Source organism: Glycine max, chromosome 2 (assembly GCF_000004515.6).
Source record: "Glycine max cultivar Williams 82 chromosome 2, Glycine_max_v4.0, whole genome shotgun sequence".
NCBI classification, from domain to species: Eukaryota; Viridiplantae; Streptophyta; class Magnoliopsida; order Fabales; family Fabaceae; genus Glycine; species Glycine max.
Genome location: NC_016089.4, coordinates 14,190,509 through 14,212,617, shown reverse-complemented (window position 1 = coordinate 14,212,617; position 22,109 = coordinate 14,190,509). Strand labels below are relative to the sequence as shown.

Genomic DNA, 22,109 nt, shown 5'->3' with positions numbered 1-22,109 from the left:
TTTAACTATATTTGATGTCCATTCAACTAGTGCTTTAAGGTATTAGGTGTCACAAAATTAAAATATAATAAATAACTCATTAATTACTATGATAATATCATGTCAAAGAATCAAACTACTATATTTCTTTTAGAAAATTTCTTAGTTTAAGATAAATGTTAACATTAAGATTTCTCAATTGAGTCAAATCAATCTACATGGGCATAATCTACATTAGTAAATTAATGATGTCCTATATTCATAATAATCTTGATAAAAAATAATTTAGGTTATGTTTGACAAAATTAGTTAATAGTTAGAATCTAGTAGCTGAAAAATTAATTTATTAAATTAGAAGTGTTAGGTAAAACTAGTTATTGAAGTAACTAAAAAGTGTAAAATGACAAATAATATGATTTATTTTTAAAAAAGTAACAAAGAAAATAAATAAATATATCGAGGATAAAAGTAAAAGAAAATATAAAAAGTTAAAAGTTATAAATTAGCTTTTTTTAAGACACAAGAAACTACTAAAAAAATTATTTACCGAGTAGTTAAATAAGTTTTTCAGGTAGTAAAAAAATTAAAAACTAGTTAAAATATCTTGTTGAAGATAATCTTATATTAAAAATATAAAAGACTTATTTTTCATTATCATAATTTTTATGATGATAACAAGTTTTCAATTTTAATTAAACATCTTGTTAAATTAATTATTTAATCAAACAATAAATATGAAAAAAAAATAAAATAAAATTGATTACATAATAAATTAAATATCTTAAACATACTTGTTTATTCTCAGCAATTCGCCAAGATCCTTCGAGCGATGTCTATCTCGCCCAAATGTCTTTATCATATCTCAGCTACTTATAGTGGTTCAAACTTCAAAATTTTATAGGGACAGAGAATCTAAGATCGGGTGATATTTAGCTTTTGCTCCGATGAGTAAGATAATATTGAACCCCATAGGAGGTTTAGAAGTCTTGAATCATGTTATTAATTATGTCGGTCTGAGATAATATGAGATGTTTATCTGGGTCAAAGAACACTTGGTCTATAAATATATCAAGGAGATTATTGTCAACTTAACCCAATGAAATCAATCTAGATCAATACTTGTTATTCATTTTTCTATATATATATATGCAATATGTTGGTATTTATCTAATTATACTAGAAAACAAAAAAAGAAACCTTGTATATATAATTGTGTTCAAATTACTATAATCAAATTTCTTATTCTTTGTTTGTGCGAACAAAAGTTACGAACTGAAGGAGAAATGGGACATTAAAAATTTATGGGGAATCCTTTAGTTTCTGTTTTTTTTCCATCCGCAGCAAATATTAGTACAAGGTATTTTTTATTTGTTTATTTTTAAACACAATTACTACAAGCTTTCCATGGTTAGGCTTTTTATTCCGAGTGAATATTTCAGACTTTACTTTTTCTCTTAAGTACATCATTTATCTTTATCCCCGCTACCCCCAAAGAGAAAATGTAACGTACACAGGAAGAAACTTGCTTAGATAATATCAAATTAAAGCCAATAATATATTTGAGAATTGAAAATGCTTAGAGAGTAGTACAAGGGAAGAAGATGCTTGACAACCTACAAGGACTAATAACAACTACCAACTCACTATATATCAAACAATAAGAGCCACGACTACCTGATGTACTACACAAAGAAAAATACTCAAGACTCATGGAAGTTCTTCAACTGCAAATTTTTGTACAAAGATCAAAATGCTGAAGGGACTACTACTACTGCTACTACGTAATGTCTTTAGAATACAAAGGTGGGGAACATAACTTAGGTTAAATTTAACTTAACAGTTGAAAAGGAAGTCGGCGCCCAAAATCCTAACAATTAATGTCTTTATATAGATATTAGTAGAATATGCCATCCCCTCTCCTTGAGAAATGAATCCTGCTTCTATAGAGTTCACTTGCTCCTACAATTACACCACACCTTCATGAAACAGTTCCCTGTGATGATAAGAAAATGATTTAATAATGTTAGATTTCATCTTAAAATCAATCAATTGACATCAAGTAATATTAATCAACAGATATATAAGTTGCATCTCAAAAATTAAAGTTAACAATGTAAGACTTTCCAACAAATAAGGTTGAATGTATAAATGGGAAGTTGCTACTAAGTAACAGATAAAAATAAAATAAATAAATAAAAAATGAGAAGAGATGTGGATAGTAATTGATATCTTACCATGTTGTCTTAGCTAACAGTCTTGTCTCCTTGTCCTGAGCTAAACCCTTTTTCACCAGCAACTCTAGTCTGCTGAAACCCCTCATTGTTCTTATTCTTATCTTTCTTAGATGAACCTTTCCTGAGGCCTAATCGCTCCTTCCACCGGCTTGAACTCTTTGGCAATCTTGGTAACTCCTCTTCATAGTGATCATCATTCACAAGCAACTCATCCCTCAAAGTCACCTTCTTATTGGAGCAATCACTCTTGAGAGGCAACAACATACCCTGAAAGAAGACTTCATCTGCTGATATCATAGAATTGTTCTTGACAGAGAATTCGAAATCCGAAGAGACAGGATCTTCTCTGTATATGTTTTCATGCTTGATTGCTTGTTGGGAAACCACGAAATCATAGGAGAAGGAGATTCTAGGGTCCATGGTTGAAGCTCATGCACTACTAGTGAAGTTGGTGATTATAGAGCATGGACAGTGTTCATGTGAGTAAATTAACTTTATATTATATCTTCTGTGTTTCGTTCAGTCTGAAGGGTTAGTTTCCACATGCAGATGTTTGCCCTTTTATATATAATGATGGGGATTCTACTATGTGTGTGCTTAGTGGACATAACATGTTGTTTAGAGTTGTCTTGTTATGCTAGGAATGCGGGTCTTCACCTTTAAGTGTTTAGCTGTGGCCTAAGGCAATTCCGCACCGTGAATATGAGTGTACACTTTTGCCAAATCATATATACTATATTGACCAATTGCAGCAAAATATGTTTATAAAATGTTTGCCTTTATCTGTATAACATTTTAGTGGTAGTAATTGAATTTGTTTAGCCTTTTGTAATGTGATTTTTTTTTTTCTGACTCAGAGACTATGCGTCTTTTAATTTATTGGCTCAAAGATTTATTGTGGTTATGTGTTTGATTATAGCGCTAATTCAAATTTTCTTTTGTACATGGTGAAAATCAATAAGAATTTTCTCATTAAATAAATATTTACCCACATATAAACACAATAGTGTCTTACACCATTACATAAATCTTATGATTAATGTGAATTTTAACTTTGCCATCAAATAAGAATTATGACATTTTTTTAATTATATGGTTCATACTTCTTAGATTTACAATATCATTATTTATTATATTTTATTTTTTATCTCTTAAATATATTATCTATTTATTTTCACCACATTATCCATTTCACTTATACTTCCAATCCTTATTTTTAGAAATAATTTTACAAAAATATTCATAAATAAAATAATAAAATAACAAAAAAGTATATGCAATACATTATTATGAGCCTTAAAAAAATGCAAGAGAATTCCTAAAATAATTTATATACATTTTATTACAATATTGAAAATTTGAAAGTTCAATTAATAGTGAATTTTAATTTTATGTGTCAAAATTTATATATATATATATATATATATATATATATATATATATATATATATGTTGAAAATAAGTTCTATATAGTATATATATGATGATATAATTTTTAAATCTTAAAATATTTAATTGAGGTTGAATTATTTTATTGAATGGATTTTTTAAATGAAACAAGTAAAAAAATGAAATTTAAATAAACTATATATTTATAAATATTACATAGAAGTATAAACAAATCAAATGGATTGCAAAAAAAAAAAACATACTTATTACTACAAATAGATATATAATTTTGATAACAAATAGTACTACATTGTTGTTCAAATTGAAAATTAATTGTGTTCCAGTATTATATTATAAAAAATAATTAGGTGAAACTAAAAAAATAATTTTGACAACAAATAGATATGCAATTTTAAGTTTAATTATTGAAAATGTAAAAAGAGAAAAAACATTTGTATAAATTAATTAATTTATTTTAATTTTTTGACAGAATATTAGCTAAATAACTTAATTTAATAAAAAAATTTATCTTTTGTATTTAGTGATTAAATTAAAGAAAATGAAATACATAATTTAAATAGTTTTAATTACTGAAAAAGATAAATATTGAATAATATTTTTTTAAATATAATAAATATTTTTTTTCAAATAAAAGATTTATGCTTTAAATATTTTTTTACTATATGTTTTAAATAATTTCTTACACTTTGCCTTTGACAATTCGTATCTACTTATAAATAAACCATTTTCTCATTTTAAGCATGTTTTTCATTTTATGTTATATTTTATTTTTTATGACAATATTTCTCTAATCAAATTTTAAAAGTATAATTTAACATATACATTTTATATTATTTTAAATTTAATTTTATCCAGCAACATACACAAATGGCAAAAAGGATAACGACATTATTTGCGGATGATTTTGACTATTGTAACCAGAAGAGAGCCCTGATTTAATTATTATCTTCAAAACTTATTTGCTAATAATTATATTTGCAGACTCACTTTTTTTTTTTTTCATTTTCTTCACATATCATATTTTTCTATCTCTTAAACTTTTCCTTTCCTATCACATGACTTTAACGGCTACTTTCTTATCTTTTTCCTTTATATCTCCCTCTTTCTTCTACTTACACATCCAGTACTCCAAAATGGAACGTACCATTATGACTTAATTTATGCACTTGATGGAGAATGAACGAGTACTTATCGATCAAGCTGATGAATCCCTGTAACAAGTGCTATGCAAAGCATGTCAAAATTTCGTTCAAGAATTTTTCACCAATCATATATTGTTAGTATAATTTATTTTATATTAATTTAAACATAATTTTAAAAATAATTATTTAAAAAATTAACAATCTTTACTATACATACAAAACAAAACATTTAGATATTTATATATAGAAAGACCACAACAAGACAATGTTTACATACGTAAAGTATTACTATGAATGAGATATAGTTCAATTAATTGAGGAAGATGTGTGAGTGTTAAATCTCTTTTTCTTTATCTTCGATTGGAGTAAAACAAGTAAACAAATAGTAGATGATCAGTCTTTGAAATCCATGCATGTGAGTCAAGTCAGATTACTTAGCACAAAATTAGCATGTCTGTATTATATTCTTCTCTTCTTTTGTCAAATATTGGAAAAAGGTAGTTGTAAGCACAAGAAGGAAACAAAGTATACATACAAATTAAGTAATGCCAAGACTAATAATTCATTCATACGGCCAAGAATCTTTCAGTTGAACTATTGACCTTCACGTGTTTCTTATCCCCACCCTCATTGTGGAGACTAATAGAGTTTAATATATTAATTACTTGGCAATTCAACTTAGGACAAATGGTCTCATCCCACACCGTATATTGTTGTTAGTACTTAGCACAAGATTAATGAAATTCACCACATATAGCTAGGTTGCTGGAAGAAAAGATAGGCCTAAGAGCTTGTCCCCCTTTTGGTCTCCTATTTTGTTAACAAAACTTGTCTCTTGTAATCCAATAAATGATGCTTTTAGTACTTATTTTTTCTATTCTAGTATCATCCAATCAATGATGCTTTAGTTCATATTATTATAATGTAATATCCAATATCATATACAAACACTCAATGCTCGAGGCTCATTTTACTATGTCAGATCCAGAAACCCTCTATTTTATTTTTTGTGTGGCAGCATGGCATGCATGAATCTTGCTCAAAACGTAACACAGTATTCTCTTTGGATTGTCCTGCAAAAGGGAGTTGTAAGCTTTTATTTACTTTGTTTAATTCTGTGAAATGTGATTAATTGCTTTCCGTTTCTTAATTTATGAGTTTAGTGATTTAGTCTATAACAACTTAGGCAATGGAAATATAAAAATGATTTACCTGACAAGAACAGAACATATCCAACTCAGATCATGTTTGATAAACATAAAAGAAAGTGATACCAGCATATCATAGCACGACATACCTTTTTTTATGAACATAATGTGAACACAAACACACCTCGATAGCACTGGTGTTGAATCTATCATCACACATAACATGACAAAAACTGTAACCAATGATAAACAGTGCCGTTAATTAGCTAGAACTCGATTGAACAACGTTACTAGTGATAGAAAATTATATGAAAAAATTGTACTTCAGGTTCAATTCATCTAATTGACTATCATTTCTCAAATTTATATCTACCTCATTTTCTTGATCACTGAGGAAGCTTTTTTCAATTCTTTTCTTTTCTTTGGGTTAATATTATTGTCGTGTGATGAACTGATATATGTTTGAAGTTGTTGCAACCCTAGCTAGCACAAGTGATCATGGCTTCATAATGAAGGTCACTCTTAATAAGAAGAGAATCCAGTCCCATTTTCTCGAGACATTCGAGAATCTCAACATTTAAAAGATAAATACTTTATAGCTAGCCTCCACTAGGTTGGCGAGAAAATGAACAACCTAGTTAACTCATCTTTATGACTTTTTGCCAACTTAATTATCAATGAATAATCAACCTCGGTTACCAACAATGACTTTAAAGTGGATGGTTAGGGAAATTTCCTCACGTCTTTGCTTAAGATAATCACATCAATGCCCATGACTAAGTATGCGTTATTAAATTACGCTATAACTAAGCAACAAAGTGAAAAGAAAAGATATGCTCTATTCATCACCAGCCCAAGCTTAGAAATATTCATGGTAGAATCTAGAATCATCTCCACGGGTTAAGTTCTGATGTGATCACTTCCAAGAAGTTTGACGTTTAAGTTAGTATATGCAAAAGATGATGAAGTTTTTTAGGCTTAATTAATAAGTTCTTACAAAGTTCTTATTGAGCCAAGATGGTGTTCCTGTGCGAGTGACGATGTTGATGTGTGGGAGATGTCTCTAAGTTGTTAAATCCCTTGATTCACAGTATTTGTTATTAGTGAATTTTTGTCATGATGCAGTACTTTGTGTCTATACAAACTTTGGAGTACTGTTAAAAAGGTTCTTGAGTCATAAAAGTCATTGGGTTGGGTTTGGAACTTTGGATAGTGGATACTCGACGGTAACATTAATTGAACCAAGATGTTTACTTTATTTTTTATTTTTTTATCAGCAGATGTTTACTTTATTTACTTATATGGGCCAAAGTGAGCTTAACAATGGCCGAAAACAAGATCAAATTGATGGGTATAGACCACCTTAATCACCCCAACTCATTAATTAAATAACAGACAAAAATAAGAAGCAATTTCTCAATCTCACTCAAGAAGGCAAGAAAACAAAAGGAAAAAGTTGAAGCATAACACTGAAACATGCACTAGCCAAAGTATAAGATGAATGGTAATAATATTTCTTTGATAGTTATGGTCTAAAAACTGAAGGAGTAGGTAAGAAAAATGGAGCTCAGTCTTTTCAAACTCAATTTTTGTTTAACCTTGCAAAGTGGAAATGAATGACATTGTCTTCATGGTAATTAGGCAATTTGATATAAAATTGTCAAATTCACATATGGTGGATGGTGAATTAAAAAGGGTGGTTACAAGTGATAGGGGGATGATAATTTTTCTTTAGTGTAGTGGCAATATTTATGCAAAGTGGAAGGCGAATCAAGATTTGCTCCTCGATGGTTTTCAAAAAATATGGCTAGGCAAATGAAAAATGAGGAACTTAAAAAATTCTTGGAAGACACTTGGATAGGTTCAACATCTCTTAAAGAAACTTTTATTTCTAAACTTTATCAACTTTTGGAGGAAAATCATGTCTTAGAGTTTCTACAAAAAAAAGAAGAGTAAATGACAGGAAAATGTTATCCTAGGAAGGAAAATTATTTTTTCTATAACGAAAAAATGTTTTTCTAACTGTATGACTACAACTGCATTTAATATATAAAATATTCCAAGCTTAATACTACCGAACTGTATATTTCTTAAGGATAGGGACACCGGATGCAAGAATGGCAGAAGATGTAGAAACCTATGAACGTAAAAGCGTTATATAATGGTATCTCAAGAAACTGCAAATGAAATTGAAAGCTAAGATTTCAGAGGGTAGAAATAAAAAATCATGCATAACCAAAAGATTATTCAATAAATATAATAGTACCTCTGACACTGCCTCGCCAAAGTTATTATTTAGTCACAGATAATTACTTGTAAAATTTGGGTGCAAAATACAGCATCAAGTTGAGATGGCCGAGTTGGTCTAAGGCGCCAGATTAAGGTTCTGGTCCGAAAGGGCGTGGGTTCAAATCCCACTCTCAACACCAAAACTTTGTGACTCCATGGCCCAATGGATAAGGCGCTGGTCTACGGAACCAGAGATTCTGGGTTCGATCCCCAGTGGAGTCGCTTCCCTTTATTTTAATATTATTTTTTTATACAGAAGATTGCTTCTACACGTTCAAAATATTATAATTTTTATTGCGTTGAACAGAAAACATTATATATTTACAACCTTCAGTTGTTGAAGATATTATAAGATTTAGGTTGTTAAATAACTTGTTTGTATTTACATATAATATCCAATCCTTGTGAGAAAGTTCCTACTTGAAACTGATTCACATTGACTTGTTATTTATTTTACCACGGCTATCCTTGTCTGGCCAAGTAATTATTGGTTCATGATTTTTCAGCTTGCATCATTGCAAATAATAAATTATTCTGGAGTCACATTTGAATTTAAATTAATATGATGGGAAATTGGGATGTTCCTTGACCGTGTCCAAGTCAACACATGTATAATGTAATGTTTTCACAAATTGCCTTCTCTTCCTATCCTTTTGCAGTAAGATTTTCGAGGAAACACCAACCTTCCTAAATGCTAAAGAAGGAACATGGTAATGTAATGATCTTATCTTAATCTACACTTGTTTCTCTTAAATCAATGGTCGTTGGACATATTCCAATTATTTATGCTGATATTCAAATACTTATTACTAACTAGTACTTTTCTTTGCAACTTCTGATTATTAAAATAATCAGACTGAAAAACTATGGCCTAACCAACTAGCTAGTAATTAAAATGTGGGGTGCCCTCTTTAAATTAAGTTCCATCTATATATATATATATATATATATATATATATATATATATATATATATATATATATATATATATACACTAAGATAGGCAGAAAACTTTGGCATGGTTAAAGGGTCATTACTCATTACAGTAACAGTAATTTAATTCGAGCTAATTTGCTAAAGTACCAGCAAAATGTATCCTGCAGTAGATGAACATGAAGAGGTATACGCAGCTCATCATAGACATCCAGGTTATGTTCTACCAGTTGTGGTGCCTCCAAATTATGGCACTCCACAAATTCCATCCTATGCTCCTCCATACATCAGCACCAGTGTTAGTGTAAGGGGCCCTGTGATCAGGACAAATCGATGGTCAACCAATTTGTGCCATTGTACTGAGGATCCTGGAAACTGTAAGAACCCATGAATTATGTGAATTCATCTTCAGATAAAACTTACAGTTCTACAAGTGCTTTGGTCCTGTTCTCCAATCAGAATTGGAATTACATCTCAAATAGTACAAACATTTATTTTGCAGATTACCGAGATGCAACTCCAATTCTGATTAGAGAAAAAACACTAAAAACACCTATAGAATTGTATTTATGCTTTATCCTTTATCGTTTCTCAATAGTATAAACATCAAGCAATTGACATACTACGGTTGTTTATTTTCTAAGGTTTGGTCACTTGCTTCTGCCCCTGTGTTACATTTGGATTGATAGCAGAGATAGTAGATAAAGGCAATACAAGTAAGTTTTTAATTTTTATTAAACATTGCATATATGAATACAATATATTTATGACTAAGGTTATATCTATTGCTAATTTTTCTTTTCTTTTTGTTTCATTTATGCAGCTTGCACTTATGCTGGGGCTATTTATGGGACGCTACTGGCTCTTAGCGGGCTTTCATGCTTGTATTCTTGCTATTATAGGTCCAAACTGAGGGCACAATATGACTTACCAGAGGCTCCATGTATGGATTGTTTAGTTCATTTCTGCTGTGAAACATGTGCTCTATGTCAGGAGTATAGAGAGCTTAAAAACCGTGGATTTGACTTGAGCATAGGTAATAACACCTTTTTAACTTGTGAATTATGATTGAAACACACACACACCACACACACATATACATCAATTTCAGGACCTCTATCTGATTTCCATATATCTTTCCAAAACTTTGTTTTTGAAGTATTGAGGATGAGAATCTAGTGAATTGTCAGACATCATATGGGTTTGCTGGCTAAATAATGCCTTTGAATCTTTGTCTTATAATTAAGTGCTGTTTAAAATTACTACTATAATGAGCTTGATCTATTATATGAATTTTCATTGGGACAAAATTTCACCTCCAATTTTAATTCGAGAACAAAATGAAAAACACTTAAGGTACTATACTTTCATTAAATCTGATTGGAGGGATGCAAAATTAATGTTCTTTTTTCTGTCATTGACTTTTTTTTCCCCTGATTAGAATTAATCTTTCGAGTTTTCTTACTTTGACTAGAGTAATTTATTGCTTTTATTAAGCCTCTTGTAACCGGAATATATTAAGGACCATCAATATTTTAACCAAAAAAGACTCAGTAACTTGGCATTTTGCGGTTACACCTACTATAAGAGATTATGATAATTTTAAAAAGAAGCACTAGCTGCATCAAACTACAGATATAAAGGGTTGACAAATGGAGCATATAAAATTTCACCTTGTGGTTTTACTTTGATGATTGCAGATTATTTATGAGCACTCATTTCCTTTCTCTTTTAAATGTATATGAAACTGACTTGTTGGGTAATAAATTGAAATATAGGGTGGGAAGCCAACATGGAAAGACAAAGACAAGGAGCTATAGTATCACCAGTAATGTCACAATCTATGACAAGATGAAAAGTGAAACCTCTTTAGGATCCTTTTGGTCACTACCTTGAGATGGAGCTGTTGGTTAATTGGTGCTGTTAATTTCAACTCCTTGTGGTGTATATAATCTGTTTGATGCTTGGTTTGAGTTTTTTTTATCAGGATTTGGTTTGAGTGTTTTTATTATTCAAGAGAAATGCACATTTGTCTAAAATTATCGAATCCGCAGTTATCAGGCCTTATCTTTTACTTGGACATCCATTCAAGTTCCAATCTCAAATTTCAGTCTTATAAGTCTGTTCGTAATCCAGAAATTATTTTACCCTCAAAGGTCAAAGAATTGGGCATACTCAATAGGACGATGTTAAGTTGAATTGCTAAGAAGATATAAAGTTAGTATGCTGGTTGAGGAAGGCTGAAGGAAGAATGGAGGGAGAAGATGTCACAAATTTAAATCCCTCAACTAACATTTATAACAAAACCAACAAATTCTTATTGTTATCTTTTGTGTGTGTCATTCTTATCGGTTTATAGCCTATCATGTGAAGAGTAAAGCTCTCTCACCATCTATTTTTCGGTTCACTGAACTCTAACTCAACACTCTTCTATAGAGGAACTAAACTTTATCATTTGGATCAACTTGCATTGGTCAACTCCATTGAGACTAGATAGTGTCGTACTCAAATATAATATTAATATATACAAACTTTGATTATACACAAGCTTAACTATATAAATAAGTTGATTATTTGTAATTTATTTAAATTTAATTAATGTTTATTTGGCTTATTAAATAAATAAATGTAGGTTTAATTCTAGATTGGACTATATACAAGAACTAAGTTTAAATTTTGTACGCTTAAGAAGTGATAAATAATTTTGTTTACACGAATATATCTTAGGATTTTTATTTTTATGTAAAAAAAAAGATGTATTTAATCATATATAAGTTTAATCCAAAAGCCAATGTGAATTAATACAAGTGGTTGAAATCTTAGATATCGTTTTCTTGTTGACTTGGTGGGTAGTCCTATCAAAAGAAACTCCTGATGTCTAGAGACTGTTGATTAGCTCAACTGAGTGGAATTGAATGACTCATATTCTACCAAATTTATGCATAAAATTGGGGGCTTTGGGTCAAGGATGTCCTAAATTAAACAAAAAAATAATAGAAATGTTTTTTATCTGTTTTTTTTATCCTAAAAGAAAACAAATACATAAAACATGTAATGATCCATGATCTTGACCCAAAATAAGAGCCCATGGCCCAAAAACAAAACGAGGAACCCAATCAATCACTTGTCGTCCTCCTTCGAATAAAAATACAGAAGTGTCCTCCCTAGACCCTAGTTGCTTCCTTCTGCCACTGTTTCACTCAGAAATGGCGACGTTCACATCGATTCAGCGTGCGCGAACCACTATGCTCTCTTCCTCCTTCAAGCTTCGAACACACCTTCTCCATGGCAACCACTTCACCCAAACCCTCACTACGAATTCTCTATCCACCTCTGCACTCCCACACGAGTATCAAAGATTCCCTTCCCAACAAAACCAACACCAACCACCCTCTGATCCCTCACACTTTCAAGCTCAACAACAATGGCAGCAACAACATCAACATCAACAACCTCAACATTTCAACCCACAGACCCATCACCCCCCCAACCCTCCTCCCCCTTCCAATCAATTTCCTCATCACCATAACCATCAACCTCGTCAACACAATGTTCCTCGTCCATTTCTAGAACATGGCGGAAACCATAATAATCAGTGGAACCCTCAACCCCCACCACCTCAAAATCACAATTTTCAAACACCCACTTCTCAAAATCCAAACTTTCGCCCACCCACTACCCCAAATCGATGGAACAATCAAAACCCTGCTGCCCCCAACCAATGGAACCCTAGGTCTCAGGGGTTCCCAAACTCTAACCAGTTCCAAAACCCTAATAATCAGTTGAACAACAATCAAGCTTCTATTCAAGCGCAAACCCACCCTGCTCCTCCTCCTCCTCCTCATCCACTACCTCCTTCAATTACTGATTTGACACGTTTGTGCAAAGAGGGGAAAGTTAAAGAGGCAATTGAATTGATGGACAAAGGGGTCAAAGCTGATGCTGGTTGCTTTGACCTTCTGTTTGACTTGTGTGGGCAATCTAAGTCCCTTGAGGATGCTAAGAAGGCCCATGACCACTTTCTACAATCCACTTTTAGGAGTGATCTCACTCTGAACAACAAGGTGATTGAAATGTATGGGAATTGCAAAAGCATGACTGATGCACGCAGGGTGTTCGATCATATGCCCAACAGGGATATGGGCTCTTGGCATTTGATGTTGCGGGGCTACGCTTATAACACCAATGGGGATGATGCCTTGCAGTTGTTTGAGCAGATGAATGAGCTTGGTTTGGAGATCACTTCAGAGACTTTGCTTGCGGTGTTGTCGGCTTGTGCCAGTGCAGAGGATGTGGAGGATGCTTTCCTTCATTTTGAGTCTATGAAAAGCAAGTATGGAATTGAGCCTGGGGTGGAGCACTACATGGGGCTTTTGGATGTTCTTGGACAATCTGCATACCTCAAGGAAGCTGAGGAGTTTATTGACCAGTTGCCATTCGAGCCCACGGTAGCAGTATGGGAGAAACTGAAGCATTATGCTCGCGTTCATGGAGATGTTGATCTTGAAGACTATACTGAAGAGTTGATTGTTAGTCTTGACCCATCAAAAGCTGTTGCCAATAAGATCCCCACGCCGCCTCCGAAGAAGTATACTGCAATAAACATGCTTGATGGCAGGAACAGAATTATTGAATATAAGAATCCTACTCTTTACAAGGATGATGAAAAGTTGAAGGCCTTGAGTGGGATGAAAGAAACAGGGTATGTTCCTGACACAAGATATGTTCTTCATGACATTGATCAGGAAGCAAAAGAGCAAGCCTTGCTTTACCACAGTGAACGTCTAGCAATTGCCTATGGTCTTATTAGTACTCCACCAAGAACACCTCTTAGAATCATCAAGAACCTTCGTGTCTGTGGTGACTGTCACAATGCCATCAAGATCATGTCCAGGATTGTAGGGAGGGAATTGATTGTCAGAGATAACAAAAGGTTTCATCATTTCAAGGATGGAAAATGCTCTTGTGGGGATTACTGGTGAAAGAATCATTACTTGAAATCATACAGTAGCATGGACATATCATTTTCTACCCGGCATCCCCTTGTACCGGGAAAACAAATGTGCGTAGAAGCTTTAATACTACTACGACAGGAGATGAAATATGTAGTATGCAATATTTAGAATGTATTTGCTTCTTGTTCAGATATTCACTTATTTTTTCTCTCTCTCTACGACTCAGGGTTATTACTTGTGATCCCATTAAAATTTTCTCTTACATGGTCTTTGTATATTGGTTTTTTGGTTCCAGCAACATAACACTTTAGATTGTTTGAAGTTTGAAAAGATGTTTACAAGGATATCTTCAATCTTCATACTTGAAGACGGTGTAATTGGGGGGGGGGGGGAATTCTTTTAGGCACATGAGTATGTGATTCTGAGCAGTGACCACTGATTTGGAATTGTACTCTACAGCAACTGGTATGCTATTAAAACAGCTGCCACTGGTTGCTGGTTGCATTACGTAATAGCGCTACTGAACTTATTTTATTTGGGCAAAAAATAAATGGCAAGTCAGATTTTTCCACGTGGTGGAGAGGATGAAATATAAACTTACTAGAATCTAAGTCATGATGTATGCGGAGAATCAACGAATTCAATATCAAGTCATGATTTTCAAGTATTTTATAATTTTCCCGTTTTTATTGTTAATTATTACCTTGACTTCATTTTAAACTTGTTTAATAGGAATATCACTTTTTTTGTGTCCCAGTAGTAGATCACTTTTAAACACTATTCCGCTTCTTTGTAAATTGCGTTTTTTGGGAATTTTAAGTATTACCCCCCAACCGAAAGCTGCAATTTTCTGAGGTGCAAAGGAGGTTTATAAACTGTTAAAAAGCTTCTTGCCGACTTGTACTCTAATTTGTTGGAGCAGATTGTATGATGACTAGACAATGTATTTTCTTGATGAATATGCCTTCGTAAGCAATTGATTCATTTGAATGTTCTCCAACACTACCGATGATGTTAAAAAACTTATTTTCTAAATCCTTTTCCCATTGAAATAATCCTCTTCTCCAATGAAATAGTCACTCCCAAACTCTATTTGTCCATGTTCCCATACCATCTACTATTTCCTCCTTACATGCTGAAATTTGGAATAGTCTACTGAAAGATTTATTTAAAGCTCCCATTTCTACCGAATTTTTATGCTAGAAAGCTATACCGCTCCCATTTCCTAATTTTATACCAACTGTCTTTTATAACCAATTTGCTTGCATCACTCTCTTCTAGCTTCCTTAGACCTCTCTATCATGTAGGCCCTTTCTGAAAATATCTCCCCCTTTCCCTAGATTCTATTTCCCATATTTTGCTATCAAGATCAGGTTCCAAAGGGACTATCTCAACTAGCATTCTCCATTTCCATTTCACTAGGAGGGTCAAATTGAACTTCTGTGAAGGATGTCTTATTTAGTTAGTTAAACAGTATGTATAAGTTAATGTAAATTTTTTATACTTAAATTTAATTCCTAAGAATAAAAAAACTTCTATAAATCTCCAACACCTAAGAATGTGTTTGAAAAACTGTTTCAACCACGCGCTGAACAAAACTTTCCCACTTACCTATGTAAGAACAAAGAAGGAAAAATAAACTTCTATAAATATCTAGCACCTAAGAGTGTGTTTGAAAAACCGTTTCAATCACGTTAAACTGAAGTTTCTCACTTTCCTATATAAAAACAAAGAAGGAAGGAGGGGCCTTGAATTGGCGTTCAGTTGGACTAAACGTAGATACAAACATGTCCTAAGTAATCTTTTTCTTTGATTGGCAAACCTTATCCTAATTTACTCAAGTAATTAGTCCAAAAAAGATGTGTTTACTTCTTTACATTGATAATCTCAAATTCATCTTTTCTAGCAAAGGATTAATGCTTTGTTTGGTAGTGAGGAGAAAAATAAACAAGGTATATGAAAATAAAAGATAAATACTTTGAAAAAAGAGAAATAAAGTTGAAATAAAAGGTGAAAAAACATGAGTCCCACTGATTTCAACTTTAACTCCGCTCTAATTCACATTCAGCAAACATGAAAACCTATTTTCGTCTGCGCCCATCATCTTAAATCACACTTACCAAGCAGATGCTAAGGCTTGGCTCCTCAGACGTGATTCTCGACAAATTTTAAGTAATGAGACAAAAATTGAAGCACAATAAAGTTTTTATATTATTAGTATTATTATTCATTACAAGCAATAGAGTTGTCCGTTTTAACAGTACAGTTGTATTGTTCCACTGATTTTAAAATCCAGTTTATTAAACACATGCACAAATCTAAATACAACAGAGATAGCTTTCATTGAGATGACCCTAAATACAACCTCAATAAACATGATAGCCATAAACATTCAAACATGCCTCAGGGACTGTGTCATCATGGTTGTGAACTCGTCCATGTCAACCATGCCGTCTCCATCAGTGTCTACAGCTCTCACCATTCGCCGACTGTCCTCAATGCTGCACCTTTCTCCCAGCTTTCCCAGCATTTCTTTAACTTCTTCAGCACTTATTCTACCGTCGCCATTCTTATCAAATGTCCGAAATGCACTCTGTATATCCATCATCCTAACCCCGCCACCCTTGCTCTGAGCTTCCATAAATTCCTTGAAGTTGATGAATCCATCTCCATTCAAATCAACCACCCTGAAAATATTCGGCACTTCATGAACCGAGTCCCCCATGCCTAGAGCCTTCATGGTGGCTTTGTACTCCTGTTGAGAAATTTTCCCATCTTTATTGGAATCAAACTTGTCAAACACCTGCTTCATCTCATCAGCCTTAGGCTGAGGAAATACATTCTTCGGCCCCGAGTTCTGCCGGTCCCATGAGAACAGACGTGATGGCTTCCTCAAGTATTTTTTCCTTGAGAGGCTGTATTGGAAATCAAGCAAACTTGTATTTGACATTTTATGCTGCGATGGATTTCATTTGACATGAAAACATGATATGGCCTTTTATATTAGCGAGAAATTGAAGAGGTGGTGACATGCCCCTCATCAGTACGAAACTTAAGATGCTAAACAAAAATGCAAGGTATGAAAAGAATGGTGTGTACCAAAAGATAAGCATAGTTTATGGAAAAGAATATATTCTTTCCAAAAGATACAAGTGTGTTTTCCTATCTTCCTTTGGGGGGATTTTTTTTAATCAAGTCAGTATTCTAGTGGGTACATTGTTTACCAAATCTAATCGTAACAATGTTCCTTTACGTAATATTTTGAGGAACTATTTATGGTAGAATATATATTTAACTCATCAAGATAAATAAAGTCCAAATTCTCGAGGTGTTGAAATGAAATAAAACAAGAATCTAAGACTGAGGGGGTCTGAGAGAACCATCAACCATCATGGTGGTTTTCCATTCTCCAAATCCTCCATTACATCAATATCCTTGCGAGCTGTTATCTTCTGCACGTAACCTGCAAAACAGACACTAGGCAAATTACTCCAACTTGACACTATTGAAAATAACAGTGGACAAAAGTGAAGATAAAAAGAACGTATGGAATTTCAGAAAGTGGACATGGAATTAAGGTCACTCAGGAATGTTTTTGATAGAAACGTCATGCATATCCATTAAGTCCGTGTGTCACTATTAGGAAAAGGTTTAGTACTAAAGCAGAAAGTATACATCTAAGGAAAAAAACACTTAAAACAAGGGATAACCCACTTATATAAAAGAAATTCTAAGATGGCCCCGAAGCAAGACAAATCTATTGCTTTGTATTGTTATAATAGCTAATGTGGTATATATTCAATAGTACAAGGAACCTAAGAACGTATCCATTCAAGAAAGGTATACCCACTACAGGGAAGGGAGGGATACAACGCACACATTAAATTCCTAGCTAAAATACAACTTCAAATTGCAACAAAATCTCTATCATCAACTACACAAATCACACGTTTCACCATAGTATAAACCAAAAGGGAACAGGGAACATCCTAAACAGCAGAAGACCGTACATAAGTGTTCACTTGGTATAATTCAGTAACTACGCCATGTAGGATATACAAACACTTCTGATGCATTAAAAAAAATACAAGACTGAAATTAACAGTATATGATAAAGGAATTTATGATTCAAGCTAACTACAGGCAAAAGGAAACTAGAAAAGCAAGGGCACTATTTTTAGGTATCCCTTGAAATCTTTCTTTGTGATGATGGGTGGAACAAAATCTATGAAACTCTTGTGTTGGAAGTAATAAAATTAGATGCTGTAATTCATGACAATGAGACAGGAATCCTAATTCATATTGCATAACAACTAAAAGTAACAGAGAAACATCCTCCCAATTATCAAGCAATATTTTTTTCACCATACAGAGAAGTTGGGAAAAAGCTCAATGGAAATTAAGTGGAAACGTTCTACATTAGAATGGCTAACTTTGAGGAATAGCAAACTTTCTAATATAATCTAAGACTTCAAATCTATAAAATGGAAAAATTATAGTTAATGGTGCACCATAGCAATTTAAAAGTGACATCGCATTCCATTATTATCAAGAGACGATAGCAGCCTGAATAGTGGGCAAGTAGCAAACAAGTTGCCACCATTATGGTTGCTGTGGTTAACAAGCCATCATCTCAATTACAACAACCAAACACAGCACCTCAGCCTCATTCTCTCCTTGTTGTTATTGGCTTGTTAATTATGCCTTCGATTGACAGTGATTGTGTCAGGCCACGAGTTTTGATTATTAATGATAATATGTTCTTAATTTTGGGTGACCTTTGATTTTTTAGCACTTATATGTGTAAAGTATAAATTGCATACTTTTTCATTATTTTCAGTATAACACTCATTCTGATACAGTACTTTTGGGGTCAGCAGCTCTGCACTGTTATCAGGGATCTATTGATAACTATGGACAGAATAACTTTGCCCGAAGTCACAAATCAGATGAGATGAATGGAGCATGGCTATAGCCACGCAATATATTAAATAAAGGTGCCTTGAATGAAAAAAAAATTAAAAAAATCAGAAGCAGGAAAACTGTTAGTCTATAGATGTGCGCTAATTTAGCATGTACACAGTTCACTGGAATTATATTTCAGATACATATTTGAGAGATAAAATTATATCATGTAAAAAAAAATTATATAAAAGAATTTATTAAAAGAGAAAAGAGAGGTACAAAAGCGAAAGGACAAGAAATCCTCAACAATTATAACAAAAATTAGAGGTTAGAAAAAGAACTAAGAACAAGAAACATGTAATACAACAAGTCAATCTCTCTATTCTAAAAAGACAACCCTGCCCCCCAAAGAAGACCAGTAGCAGAACACTAAAAAGAAACAAGGTGAACTGATTGGATCCCAAATAAACTTGAGGTAACTAACACCCAATAGAGGTTCTAGCATTTCTTTCCAACTAGATACGTCAGGTAATTGCCAATTGAGCAGTGTCAAAGCCTTGTAGCATCTCTGCTGGTGCCAAATCTTCTAAATTAACACACAAGAACTGCTAGAGATCCTTGGGGAAAACCCAATCAGCCAGTAGTTTTCTCAAGTTTTAGCTATCACTCTTCTACCCTCTTCTATGCTGAAACAGTTAAGATGGTAGAAAACTAAATTTACCAAAAAGTCATGCCACTCAACAATTAGTAATGCAAAAACAAGACCTTTACAGATAGAAAAAAATTGAAGTTCATGAATCGTGACTGAATGATAATCAAGCAAATAGATTAGTGACCATATGATAGCTACAATTATCAATCATATTTGCTCTAATAGGATGATTATAACATCACATAATTACGCCTAAATAGCTTTTGATCACAACTCAAGATTTTATATACAAACAAATATGCCTGAAAATAAAATGATATATACATTATAAGACAAAATCATCTAATTGTATATTTGTTGAATCGCTAAATATATATTACACACATAAAGTATAAACAATGCATTGACAGTTTCAACATTAAAAGTAAACTTCCATATGTGTGCAAGTGCAATAGTGCTGCTATCTTTTACCAAAGGCCAAAGGGAAAAAGAGATGATATATTGCAGACAAAGGAAGAAAGTAATTTTGATTACAAGAATCAAAGTTGATGCATAAAAATTAAAATTATTCATGAACTAAGGAAGCTAATTGAGCAAACTTAGGAGCCAAAAAGTTGGCTTATTCAGAATTCAAGAATATAGTAAAGGTGCTAACGAAAAATAGGAGACACAGAGATTATTACTTTTATAATTTGGGTTTGGACCTAAATCAACCCCACAAAATGGGCTTTTAAGATAAGGGTTGCTCCCTACTTATATACAACTTTAATTTGACCATATGACTAGTCGATGTGGAATCTCCAACACACACCCCTCACGCCGAGGACTGGACATCTCGAGTGTAAAATTTGTAGGACTGAACATCTACAAGTGATCAGATAACAGCCGAATAACAAGTGCCCAAATAGGCCCAACAGCAAGCGATAGGCTCTAAAGCTATCCTAAAATTTGGGTTTGGCCTAACTTACACAAAACCTTTTTTTTGGGGGGGGGGGGAGGTTGCCCCCCACCTATATACGTTAATTTGATCATATCATTAGTTGATGTCAAATCTTCAACAATTACAAGGAGATAAAGGGTTTTACTTTAAAAACATCAAGAATGCCTAACAGTTCAGAAACAGTTTTTTTTTTTATCTGGTGTCTTGCTAAAAGAATAGCAGTTAGCCCTCTAGAAGGGGGTAAATTAGATATGTCTAACCTAAACATTTCATAAAAAAAAATTGAACCCAAATAGCACATAAAGCAAAGCCAAATTTCACTACAATCCTCCCCCTGCTCCTCTGCAGACACACACATTTTCAGCTAAATACTAAACAACAACAACCAAACCTTGTCTCACTAAAAGAGTGGCCCACTGCACAAAGTTCCAGCCATTGTGTGTAGTTGGGAGAGTCAGATGGATCCAATTTCTAAAAAACAAACAAAAGAATAACGGGAAAATTCTCAAAATAGGTCGTTGTCATGACAAAATGAACCTACAGGAGAACACTCATCCTCTAAATAAGTTAGTGTCACATATATAATACATATGTTCGCAAGCGTAAGGGCAAACACATTTATGTAGCTACGATATTTAAAGGTCATAACATGACACTCAACACATGTTCATAAAAATAAAAATAAAAAAGATTCACAATCTCATGATTAAACCCCCCCTACCCCCTCATCCAACACAAGTTTTAGCCCAATGAATATGAACACAAGTTATCACAAAATGCATTACCAATTCCCATGCAAGGAATGCATTTGCAGGTAACCGGTTTCCCTCTCTTGCCATAGTAGCTCACATATCCCGATCCTTGGCAACTACGGCACTTCCCAGTCCATTCATACACCACCTCTTTACAATCCTACAATTCAAGCCACACATTTCAAAAATAGAAAGAGGGAAAAAAACGTAGCATGTGAACTAATTAAATTACTCAAATACAACTACCTCACTATGCAAACAAGTAATCAGTAGAGGCTAAAACCTGAATTTGGGGATCGCATTGGAGGCGCTTATCAATCTCTTCTTGCGAAACGGGCGAGGAATCGGGATACGTCATTGGAAGGGGAAGAGGCTCGGCGTCGTTATCCAAGTAACTCTCATTCTTCCGAGACCATTTCTTCACCCTTATTGGTTCGTTTCCGCCGCCGCCGCGCCGTCCTTCCACGGCGAGTCCTGCGCCGTCGGGGAACTGGCCAATTCTTAGACCGCCGGCGACGGACTGGATGAAGGAGGGGCCCGCGGAGAGGTCTCCGGCGGCGGCGCGGCACCGGAAGGACGAAGGGCTGCAGGGGAAGAAGAGGTTGCTCGTGGCATTGGTAGCGAACATTCGCATAAAAAAATGAACCCAAAGGACAAGATTGGAATTCTTATTTTTCTGGGAAAATGTGAGGGGAATTATTATTAAATATTTAATGTGTGTGCACTGTGCGTAATATAGATTGGAGTTTGGTAGTGGTGGTAATGGTTTG

The 22,109-nt window shown here is 33.5% G+C and overlaps 4 protein-coding genes, 1 long non-coding RNA gene and 2 other non-coding genes across 8 annotated transcripts; 4 read left to right on the top strand and 3 right to left on the bottom strand.

Moving 5' to 3' along the window:
- Positions 1 to 1,494: 1,494 nt before the first annotated feature.
- On the bottom strand, positions 1,495 to 2,818 carry LOC100796486 (uncharacterized). The gene is made up of 2 exons (XM_014771550.3): positions 2,214 to 2,818; positions 1,495 to 1,972 (listed from the first exon to the last, which is right to left on the bottom strand). Exon 1 carries the CDS (start codon positions 2,631 to 2,633, stop codon positions 2,223 to 2,225), a length of 411 nt encoding a protein of 136 aa, XP_014627036.1. The 5' UTR covers positions 2,634 to 2,818; the 3' UTR covers positions 1,495 to 1,972; positions 2,214 to 2,222.
- A 2,328-nt stretch (positions 2,819 to 5,146) lies between these two features.
- Positions 5,147 to 8,416, bottom strand: LOC106797825 (uncharacterized). The gene is made up of 3 exons (XR_001387109.3): positions 8,180 to 8,416; positions 6,063 to 6,146; positions 5,147 to 5,838 (listed from the first exon to the last, which is right to left on the bottom strand). It is a non-coding gene; the product is annotated as an uncharacterized lncRNA (long non-coding RNA).
- Positions 8,259 to 8,339, top strand: TRNAL-AAG (transfer RNA leucine (anticodon AAG)). Its single transcript has one exon. It is a non-coding gene; the product is annotated as a tRNA-Leu (tRNA).
- TRNAR-ACG (transfer RNA arginine (anticodon ACG)) lies at positions 8,352 to 8,424 on the top strand. Its single transcript has one exon. It is a non-coding gene; the product is annotated as a tRNA-Arg (tRNA).
- Positions 8,425 to 8,801: 377 nt separating this feature from the next.
- On the top strand, positions 8,802 to 11,209 carry LOC100527585 (uncharacterized). Of its 2 annotated transcripts, XM_041005910.1 has the most exons (5): positions 8,802 to 8,912; positions 9,306 to 9,512; positions 9,780 to 9,851; positions 9,959 to 10,171; positions 10,914 to 11,209. In XM_041005910.1, exons 1-5 carry the CDS (start codon positions 8,894 to 8,896, stop codon positions 10,988 to 10,990), a joined length of 588 nt encoding a protein of 195 aa, XP_040861844.1. In that variant the 5' UTR covers positions 8,802 to 8,893; the 3' UTR covers positions 10,991 to 11,209. The 2 variants fall into 2 exon arrangements, with proteins under 2 accessions (XP_040861844.1, NP_001238282.1); NM_001251353.2 differs by lacking the exon at positions 8,802 to 8,912 and having other exon boundaries at positions 9,218 to 9,512; positions 10,914 to 11,113.
- Positions 11,210 to 12,079: 870 nt separating this feature from the next.
- Positions 12,080 to 14,302, top strand: LOC100795965 (pentatricopeptide repeat-containing protein At2g15690, mitochondrial). Its single transcript, XM_003518794.5, has one exon. The coding sequence runs from the start codon at positions 12,342 to 12,344 to the stop codon at positions 14,115 to 14,117; it is 1,776 nt and encodes a 591-aa protein (XP_003518842.1). The 5' UTR covers positions 12,080 to 12,341; the 3' UTR covers positions 14,118 to 14,302.
- A 1,977-nt stretch (positions 14,303 to 16,279) lies between these two features.
- LOC100499763 (uncharacterized) lies at positions 16,280 to 17,060 on the bottom strand. The gene has a single exon (NM_001248751.2). The coding sequence runs from the start codon at positions 17,038 to 17,040 to the stop codon at positions 16,483 to 16,485; it is 558 nt and encodes a 185-aa protein (NP_001235680.1). The 5' UTR covers positions 17,041 to 17,060; the 3' UTR covers positions 16,280 to 16,482.
- Positions 17,061 to 22,109: the final 5,049 nt, after the last annotated feature.